We start from the raw sequence: 10,815 nt of genomic DNA on the forward strand, positions 1-10,815 counted from the left end.
AAACAAAATTTTACAAACATCAAGAATTTTACCATTCCTTAATCAAAGTTTAAGAAAATCAGATGTTTACTTTTGGCTTATAAGAAGGCTATTAAATGGTAATAAAGTTCAACCTTCAATATTATTTAATATAGAATTTGGATTCTTTACTAAATATTTTTGTTATTTATTTTGATATTTTAAAATATGTTAAAAGCATTTTTAATATATTAATACCGGTATATTTTGAAAGGTTGAATACCAAAAAAACATAATAAAGAATCTGGTAACGGAGATATGGAAGTAAATAAGTGGCAGATAAAATTTTTGCATTGATTTAAGCAGTGAATATATATGAAGAAAATTTTCATAATTTGTTACTATGTTTTCTCGGAACATAACATATTTAATGACATTTTCATAACTTTGTTTAATTTTTAACTTGAATTTTTTTTTAAATTTAAAATTGTTCATATAATATATGAAAATTAATTAAAATTATGATGAATTTTCTCGGAAAAAGATTATGAAATCCGTCTCCATGTTCTCTCTCTTGCTGTTTCTCACCTTTTGTTTCTTTCCCTGCAGCCAAAAAAGGATGCATCAGGCTGGTTAAATGCATGCGGCCTGTTTGACAATGGGTTTGAATGAGGTATTGTAAGAAAAAATTTCTTCTCTTGTAGGAAACATTAATTGAGTTGGTAGAAAATTTGAAGAAGAACTTGATGATGAAAATGAGAGTGCATGCAGTTGTTTTAGAGGAAGCACTAATTGCTTAACATAGAGGAAAAGGAAGCAACAAAATGTAACATGTCATGATCAAAGGCTTGAAAAAGCGTGGGTGGAAGAGATGGCCATTGATAGTTACATGTGTATCATTCATGAACTTGATAATCATAGCTCATCACTAGCAACGTGGGGTTATTACAGTTACCATATAGGTTAAAGGGTACGTGCAGTAGAAGAGGAAAGTTGAGGTATCATTATCGTCTGGAATGATTGATGGATAACCGCACCCTTAAAGTATGTGTAGTGTAGTGTAGTGTAGATTATGTGTATGAAATAATGCATGTTGAGAAGTGTAGTTTTGCTACATGAATCTGTTTAGTTTTTGACTGTTGAAAATACTCGATTGACTGAAAAAGAGAAGGTTGAGATCCAAAGAGATATATATAACTGCAAGAGAGCATAGTGACATGGTTTCTTAACATTTGCGTTTGTGGGGCTACCAACTACCAAAAGATCTTTAATTTCTTCTCTGACCTCACCCTGCCACGCTTTGCAGAAGCATCCGCAAGCTTTTTCAATAGGCCAAGGTACCTTTTCCCTTCTCACTCTCTGTCCATCAATTCTTTGCTGCAAACCTTTTGAGCCATGTGATATACCCTCACCTCAAATTTCAATAAATCAATAGTTGAATGTTCTAGTAGTTTGTGCTTTTACCCTCCTAGTACAACAGGTTCAAGTTGAAAAAAAAAAAAAAAAAAAAACTGCTGCATGTTAATTCTTCTCCAAGATTTGAGTTCCCATGTAGATGTATTCAGTTAACTTATCAACAATCTACTGATTTACCCTGTCCTTTTACTCTCTGTAGAAGAAGAGAAGATAGATAAGATTACCGTAGGTCACATGAAGAAGCATGAGTATTTTTGTTTGTATATATTCATTCATATGGTTTTGTGAGTGGGTAAAAGGAATCTGAAAGATTGCAATTGCAGGTGTGACCTTTTGGGACCAGCACAGTGGCAGAATTGTCACAATTCAAAGCCTGTGGGCAGCCGCAGCAGATGAAGGACTACAGGCAACTATAGTTAAGGGCAACAGCAAGCAAAGCAAAGTGTGTCTGCCTAAGGAAAACCTATGAGAAAACAAACCCTTACAATAAAAAAATAATGAGCCGCATATAGAAGAGAAAAGGGAGAGATATTGAAAAGCAAAAAAACTGGATTTCAGTGGGAATCAGTATCATCCACCAAGTCCTATACAAAGTCCACATGACTCACAACAGCAAAACTTGATCAGCACACACAGAGCTCATTATCAGGTATCTCAAAACCAACCTCCATATGTTGAAGGCATAGGAAGAAGTTCCCACGGAATAGAACCATCCACTTTGGACCAAGCCATAAAACACAGGAAGCATAATAGAGAAGGAACATTCACAAGGGTCATGAGGAGCAGTGTAGGAGATATTGTTCAAGTGGAAGGAGGACACATTGTTAGGTCCACCGGTAGAAAAGATCGCCACAGCAAGGTCTATACTTCCAAAGGGCCTCGTGATCGCCGGGTTAGACTCTCAGCACACACAGCCATTGAGTTCTATGACGTTCAAGACAGACTTGGCTATGACAGACCAAGCAAGGCCGTGGACTGGCTCATCAAGAAGGCAAAGTCTTCCATTGACAAGCTTGCTGAGCTTCCTCCATGGCATCCACCTACTCATGAGGAAAAGCAGAATGATGCTGCAGGATCAAGTGGAATCATGGCAGTTGAACAACAACAAGAAGAACTTCATCAACAACATTCAGAGTCTTGTGGCTACAACTTTCAGCTCCATAGGCAACTGGGGGCCTTTATTTCTACCCATGTTGACACTGACCCCATCAATTTTCAAACCAACAACAACTCAGAAGATCTTGGCCTATCTCTCCACTGTTTCCAAGACCACCCTGGCCTTATTAATTGGCCATCACAACAAGGTGCAAATCAAGCACCTCCTTCAAATGAGCACCAAATTCAAACCCTTTTTGCTGGTTCAACCCCAGTTTCGTTTGAGAACCATTATCAAAGAACTGTGACTTGGAACAATGAAGCAACAACCGGGGGTCATGTGAGCAGAATGGGATTCTTTCTCAACTCACAGCCATTTATAGGCCAAGGTTCTGCTTCGGCTTATGCTCAAAGTGAGACCCTTCAGTCCAGTTTTTCATTTCCGATGACATCCTCTGAGCATCAGAGGCCCCAGCCAGTTCACCAACCTTCCCTCTTTGGCACCAGGTTTGCTGTTTCTGATGGATTAGCCGGGTTCTGTATTCCAGATAGAATTCAAGGTGCGGAAGAGAACCATGGAGTTGCTTCCAATAGGCCATCTTCTTCTCCTAGTTCTATCAACTGACCGACCCCACAACAAGAACTGAACAATGCTGTAGTCTTCATATCAGGTATTCTACTCATAATAGAGTAGTGTTATATAATCTTACAATCTACTACTTTATAAAGAAAATACTAATTGAAAACACATTTAATATTTACTATGCAAAGGAAGTAGAAGGATTATTAGGAATATTTTGAAAGAATATTTAGAATTGTTCCAGATATTATTAGCACAGTTGTCATAATCTGCCTTTTACGGAACAAATATTATAAACTAGGCGAAGCAATATCCCATGCAAAGCTTCAATCCAAGCAACAAAGCTATTTATCCCCCTCTTCAATTAACCATCCCTTGTTAAATTTCTAACATACAATTTTTTTATTCAGTGCGAACATTTTTTTGAGTTTTCTCTGATGCATCTCATTACATGCAGGAGTGTTCTCTACCAGATTTTGGAACCGAGTGAAGATTATTTAGGCACATCGTTATGATCTACAAAGATTTCCTTTCAATTTGACTTTCCTTTTTGGTTTTAAATTTATTGTGAGTTCCCTTCATTTTACCCTGCAATCTATATGTATAATTTACATTGATGAAATTGTCATTGAGTTGAGTTTGGTGGTTATAGTCCTTAGTGTATTTTGAATCTTGAGAAAAACATATTTCATCTGATATCTAATGAAAATCATAAGTTCCATGTCCATTCTTGGCAAAACCACATCTAAAGAAACAGAATCTGATTTGGACTTATTCTTCCCTGTAATAGGAAGAGATGGCTTCCCTTTTCCTTGCCCCTCAAGTACGATCCTTAAAGGAACATTTTGGAAGTCAAACATTTCCTCTTAAACCATATGGTCAGTAACAGTGTATTTGTTTGTCAGCTTCAACTTCACTCAATAGTACTGTCATTGAAAACTAGAAATTCCAAAATGTATGCACATTTTTTGTTTTTGTTCCTGACGTAAAGGGCTGACACCCCTTTGCATTTAATGAGATTTGTGGAATAGTTCCAGCATTTTCATGAAACTCATCTATTTTCTTTTGCTCTTTATGTGGTACATTCATGCACGTGGTTGTTGAAACAGCAGAAATAATGGTCAATATCCCCTCATGATGAGTATCCCCTAAACATAACAGTAGGCTTCAACAATATTACAATCAAACTATGTGACATCAAGTTTAGAAGAAAAGTTAAAGAACAATAAATTTAGAAGAAAACTGTGTTGCAGGCTATGAGTAACTAACTACCTATACATTGTTTAGTGTGTTAGTGTTAATATCACTTTTTACAAAAGAAAGTCAAAGTTGCCATGTTGAGCATCCTAGAATATGAATGCTCATCCTACCTTTCTAAGACTTTTACTGTGCATACTTGAATTATATCAAAACTTTAATGGATTATGAATTTAATAATGATGCTAGATCTATGAAACAACTTAATCTTGTTCATAACTATATATTTTGCAGCATGTTTGGATTGCTGTTAAGATCCTTCAAAAAAGCACTTTCAGACCAAAAAATACAAAGAATATCCTTCTGTAGAAGTATGTTTGACACTAAAGTACTTTTCAGACGAATATCCAAACATAGTAGGCTAAGGTTAGAAAATGGAAAATGTGATTCTGCAAGTCTGGTGGCCTTTAATAATTCACAGACTTGTCAACGTGATTAGCAATAAAACTTCCTTTTCTCCTTAAATCACTTCCTAATAAAAGTTATAATTGTAGCTTATTCACAAAGTGAAAATGGATGATGATTGTCACATAATAGTCCAAAATTAGTTTCTACATACAGAGAAACAAAAGGTGCACTGATATTTTTAGCATGAGATTGGTGTAAATCACTGTATCCAAATTAGTTTGCAAAACACAACGCATCACGCCTCTATACTTTTTAAGAAAATGAAAAAAAAAAAGAAGGAATGGTACTTCCATAAAATAATATAGTTGATAGATGCTTTTTATTATTTTAAAATTAAGGATAAAATATAAATAGAAAATGGATACATTAAGATAGGAATTTGTATTCTATATTTTTATAAATAATAGGTTTTTCAAGTGTAAAATATATTAAGAATAAAATAAAAATATGAAATGTGTCTACTTAATGGGAAAATCTTCTTTGTATATAGTTCTTTTTTAATATATAATTAAATATAAAATCTAAATATGAAATGTATGCATTAAAATGAGAAATCTCGTTATATATTGTGGATGATATTGAAAGTATCATTTCTAACAAGTGATTGGACACATATTACTTAGTTTATTAGCATTGGTTTGATGCAATGTGATAAAATGGATATTTGTGCAGAAATAAATCAGCTGTTTTTTCAGAATTATCGATAAAGTGTGAGATATAGTAAAATTAAAATGGTTAATTAAGTTTAGGTTGGTAAACTCAATTCATTTAAAAATAATTAAGTATTTTAATTCGTTTGCTCATCATAATCCATTTCGTCTTGGTCCTTAATCAACCGATTGGGCAAATCCTTTTAAAAGAACAAAAAATAAAAATAAAAACATTAAAAATTTAAGTTCAAGCTTTAGTCATGTACTTTTTTCAAAAGAAATTATTTATCTTGAAAAATTAAAATATATCTTGCTTGTTATTGTCGGTTTATTTTATAGATTTAATTTAATGCTAATAAATTAATATTCAAATAAAATGTAAACTAAATTATAGATATATCTTACATTTGACCTAAATTTTTTTATTTAAATTAAATTTATTAAATAAATAGTTTCAATTATTTTCCATTGTGCGTAGATCCATTAACCCCATATTTTTATAGGACATCAAAAGATTTTAACTCACTTTAAAATTAAGTACCAGTCCAATTCATTTTTTATGGGTTGGAAACAAAAGGAGGGGATTCTTTCTGCACCCCACATATTTCTTTCTCCATCGAATATTTTTATTGTCAGAGCCTTTTTATCCTATACATTATATATATATATATATATATATATATATATATATATATATATATATATATATATATATATAATTTTTAAAACTCAGATTTTGAAATATAATTTTTAGAAATGATCATCCGATTTTGAAATTTAGTTTAGTTAGAATTTGTTGTTCATCGAATTTTGAATTTTGGTTTATCAGTAATCTAGTTTAATGTACTATTTATGTTAGTTTGTTCTCTTTTAGAATTTAGAACAAGTATTGCGTTTAAGATATTGTTTAAACATATATTGTGTTTGATACATTATCTTAGACAATATATTTGATAGACACTATTATGCTATAGACTTTTGTTAAACTTCAAAATAAAGGATTCCTCAGATCTTGTCTTAACAATCTCACTTCTTTTGACATTTAACAAATACCTATGCAAATGCGAAATAGACATAAGAGAAAGATTGATTAGAGAAATTCTATCATTCTAGTCGTTTATGCACATGATATATCAGAGTATATAACATATATTCTAAGTATGTATAAATGATTAATAACTTCCCATAGTTCATTAATCATTGTTTAGAGCAAATGTTGATAAAAAGGCACAATAAATGTATCAAAGTAGAAGAGTTGGTATAACTTATCAGAGCACAAAAAGAATATCATAGCATAGCACAACAATATAAGTATTAGAGCATACTGAAAGCTATAAGTATCAGAGCATAGAATATAAACATCAGAGCATATATAATTTATATAAAATGAATGTACATGATGTGCTTGATTTAAAATGATTTCTCTCCCTTTTGAAAATATTTCTCCCCTATTAAAATTTCTCCCCTAAATAAAAAGATATTTAGGATTTTCTCTCCCTTATTTCATAAGTTTTGAAATAACACCATTGCTTTGATGGTGGTGGTGTTCGGGCAGTAGGTTTGGGAGTGAGAATTTGGTTGGCTAAGGCATTGAGCGTGTTGATGATGACATCCAACTTCTCATCTTATCTTCACTCATTTGCTTACAACATTCCAACAAGTTTTTCTTCTTGTCTTGAATTGTTTTTTGTAATGAGTGAAGTGACCTAGTCTAGGATAGAGGAGGAAAATGTGACTGTGGATAGGGCGAGAGGGTTTTCAGGTGGTTCAAAGGTAGTGGTTGTTGCGGGGATGTCTGGTTGAGGTGAGGGGGGGTAAGAGGTTTATCGTCTAATGGAGCCATAGTGTCATCCATCGACACAAATTAGAATGAATTTTTCAATGATTGTGGGCCTCATTTTCACTATTGTCATGATGCATTGGTTCTTTTATGTTTGTAATAGATGAGATAGCCAAAAAATGTTATGCTTTAGGGATCAGGGTGGTGAGGTTGTAAGGCTATTATAGAGATATTGTTGTTTTTAGAGGAACTTTGGCAGGAAGCATTTAAAGAAGTCTTCTACCAAAACCGTTTGCATCTACGAAAAAGGTGACGTTAGAATCGTCGAAGTGATGTATTAGACATAGTTCCAAAAACACTTGAACTTGGCGAAAGTTCTCCATCTCCTAACTCGTTTATAGAATGCTTGCTGGCACTTGCATGGACATGGATGTGTCTTTTTGATATAAAATGCTTTGTTTCCAATATAGAAACTCATTGAACTTAGAATGTGTCGTTACGAGTCCAACACTCTCAGTTTTGATTGGGTTGGCTAGCTTTGGGTATGTAAGTGTTGGACGAGTGCCTTTGATAATTTCAATCATATGTTTCTTCATCGGCCTTAAATCTATAGGATGTAGAGGTGGTGCAATCTAGTTAGGCACAATGAGTACATCCATTATCCGTTTAGAGTCATAACGAACTTGATGAAGCAACATTAGTGACATTATGGACGTTTTGAAACATAACAAACTCCAAGGGCACAAAAAGCTTAGGATGTTTTGCAGAAACTTGCAACATTATGGACGTTGGGGAGGGAGGGGGGGTAAAAGGAGACATAACCAGGTTGGAAGCAACCAATGGTTGGAATACATTGAGGGTCTTCCAATGACTGCTGAAGAGCAGCATTGATCTCCTCAAAGTCAGTATCCATGAATTCTGGTGGTGAGGAGGAGGCAACGATAGGCTCGTTGATGAACTAGTCTATCAAAGCACTCATCAACCCAGTGAAAAGTTCGTTGTTGATTGAATGATCACCATAAAGCCAAGGGATTGTGTGTATTCGGGAATTTTGGTAAGTTTGTGGTAAACTTCTATTTTCCAAGTGGGTGGAGGTAGATGTTAAGACAAGATCGCCTAGATATACTAGACCGTCTAGAAACTAAAGTTTTGAAGTTTAACAATAAGTATTAAACGAAATATCTTTTCTTAAAGAGAAGTGCCTACTCAACCAGAAGCATTTAAGTGTTGAAAACATAATGTTTTATACGAGAAACTAAGCAAATCGTCCAAATTTAGGCAAATGTAGCAACATCGACGCGTCATTCATTCTGACGATCATCTCACCAATAAGAATATGAAATTTTTTTGTCTCTCTATTCCACTTCTAAGCAAAGGCAAATATTAACCAATTATCAGCGTAATCGTATGAAATATAACACAAAGGCATTAAACCAAAGTTGATAACAAAATTCTCAACATTCACATTACATGATCCAAATTTATTTAACTTTTTCCATGAAAGACTAACTTTACCTCTCATCAGTCCTAGACAATACAGTTGGATATAAAATTTAAACACATCATCAATCATCAAAAGCAAAAAAAACAAAAAAATATTCATCTACTTTACTAACCTAGACTTCCCACAACACAAATGCTATGTGATGGCATGATTGGTCAACAAAGAAAAGCTTAACTTTAGAAGAAAAGCTTAATTGTTAAATGCTACCTCAATGGTAGGAAATCAAAAAACACTTTGTTGTCCTGAGCAAGCATTAATGACATTAAATGATCAACGTTCAAAAACAAGAAAAGTGATAAGAGAAAAGACATATACAATGCATACACAATCTACCTTATTATTTGTAGATGAGTTACTCTACATGCATCTACAAGCTTCAAATTAAAATATCAGAAGTGGACGTTAGAGACAAAAGAGATATTCACATAGTGTTCTTCACATGAATCAGTGTCTAAAAGAAAGTCCAACCTACTTCAAGCAAAGTACTGAAAAAGCAACCGACTTTGATAACTTGACTTTAACTAATGACTATTGTACACGAAGAAAGAGAAGACACAAGAATCAAGGCCAAGAGCTTAGTCTAACAAGCATTTATCCAAAAGCCTTTAAATAAAAGATCATTCAAATGAAGAATCAAGAGGATAACATATAACGAAATATTCATCCTTTGAGAACTGTTCAAAAGAGAAGTATAGAAAGAGCTCAAGAAAAAAAATATTTGAGTAAAAAAAGAGAAGAGAAAAGAAGAAAGGCAATACTCTTAAGCTTCATTATAATATTGCTTACTGATTGTAAGAAAGAGAGAACGAGAAAAGAGAGAAACATCTGCGAGTGTTTAAACTGCATTGTATTGTAATCACATCCTCTTTACGAGAGTAATAGTCTGAACAACTTGTAAGCAATCGTTGATTGCAATTTTGAAGAGAATTAAAACACTTACTGAATTTAATTAAGTTAAGGAAATCTAGGCAAGGTTGCTTAGTACCAAGATTGGTGCAAATACCCATCCAATCTAGGGTAATAAGAGATTATTCACTGATTGAGGAGACCAAGAGTGGTGAGAATACTCATCCATTCTAAGGTAACAAGAGGTTACTCACTGATTGAGAAGACCAGGAGTGGTGTAAATACTCAACTGTAATCTTGTTGAAGATTATAGTGGAACCCTCTACGGAGGAGACCGTACATAGCTCAGTTGAAGCAAAGCAGTATAAAAATATATGTGCAATTATCTATTCTCTTCTCTAACTACTTATCTTATAAAAACTTGCAGTTGTGTTTTTATTTCTAAATACAAGAACCTTCCGCACTAAACGATTATTCTTCAACAAAGGAAGTTGTTATAAACTCTACAATGTGCATTTTGAATAGAACCTTAAAAACAACTATCTTTTATAATCATTTATTAGGTTAAGCATTTAAGCGTTTATCAGAAAAACTCAAAACTCGACAACGTGTTATATCATAAGGGTTGTAAAAAGAATTTTTCTATTAACACTATTCACCCCTACCCCTTATAGTGTTTTTCAGGTACCTTAATTGATATCAAAGCTAACCTCACGGGGTTAGTTCTTAGAATGACTTGAGGAAACGATCCCGAAGGATGGAAAATAAAACATACGTCGTTAACCATCCTCCCTATTCAAGGGTGAAAAGTTCGACTATTGAAAGCAAAGAATGATTGTATTCTTTGAATCATGTCACATTGACATGTGGGACATTGTGGAGAATGGCAACAACATTCATGAAGATGAAAATGGAGAGTCACTCTCAAAAATCAAATGGGTTGACGAGCAGAAGCAGCTCTACCTGTTAAACTCCAAAGCTTGCAACTCTCTGATGTGTGTACTCTTTGTAGAAGAGTACAAAAAGGTTTACTCTTACCAATGAGGTAAAGAGATGTGGGACACTTTAGTCGTCACCTATGAAGGATTGAATTAAGTCAAAAGAAGTAAGTTAAGCCTCCTGACAGGACAATATGAGCTATTTTCGATGCTTGAAAGCGAAAACATTCAGAGCATGTTCAGTAGATTCTAGACGATCTTTAATGAGTTGAAACCCCTGGGAAAGTCATATGATAACTTCAATCATATTTTTGAGATCCTACGAAGTCTTCCCAAACAATGGAGATCGTAGGTCACAACTTTGAGAACATCAAAGACTCTAA

The 10,815-nt window shown here is 33.7% G+C and overlaps 1 protein-coding gene across 2 annotated transcripts; it reads left to right on the forward strand.

The window, feature by feature from the left end:
- The first annotated feature begins 599 nt into the window (after nucleotides 1–599).
- On the forward strand, nucleotides 600–3,700 carry LOC106780619 (transcription factor TCP4). Of its 2 annotated transcripts, none has more exons than XM_014668913.2 (3): nucleotides 600–1,295; nucleotides 1,698–3,140; nucleotides 3,507–3,700. In XM_014668913.2, exon 2 carries the CDS (start codon nucleotides 2,150–2,152, stop codon nucleotides 3,092–3,094), a length of 945 nt encoding a protein of 314 aa, XP_014524399.1. In that variant the 5' UTR covers nucleotides 600–1,295; nucleotides 1,698–2,149; the 3' UTR covers nucleotides 3,095–3,140; nucleotides 3,507–3,700. The 2 variants fall into 2 exon arrangements, with proteins under 2 accessions (XP_014524399.1, XP_022632771.1); XM_022777050.1 differs by lacking the exon at nucleotides 600–1,295 and adding an exon at nucleotides 1,332–1,599.
- Nucleotides 3,701–10,815: the final 7,115 nt, after the last annotated feature.

Source organism: Vigna radiata, unplaced genomic scaffold (assembly GCF_000741045.1).
Source record: "Vigna radiata var. radiata cultivar VC1973A unplaced genomic scaffold, Vradiata_ver6 scaffold_149, whole genome shotgun sequence".
Lineage (NCBI taxonomy): Eukaryota > Viridiplantae > Streptophyta > Magnoliopsida > Fabales > Fabaceae > Vigna > Vigna radiata.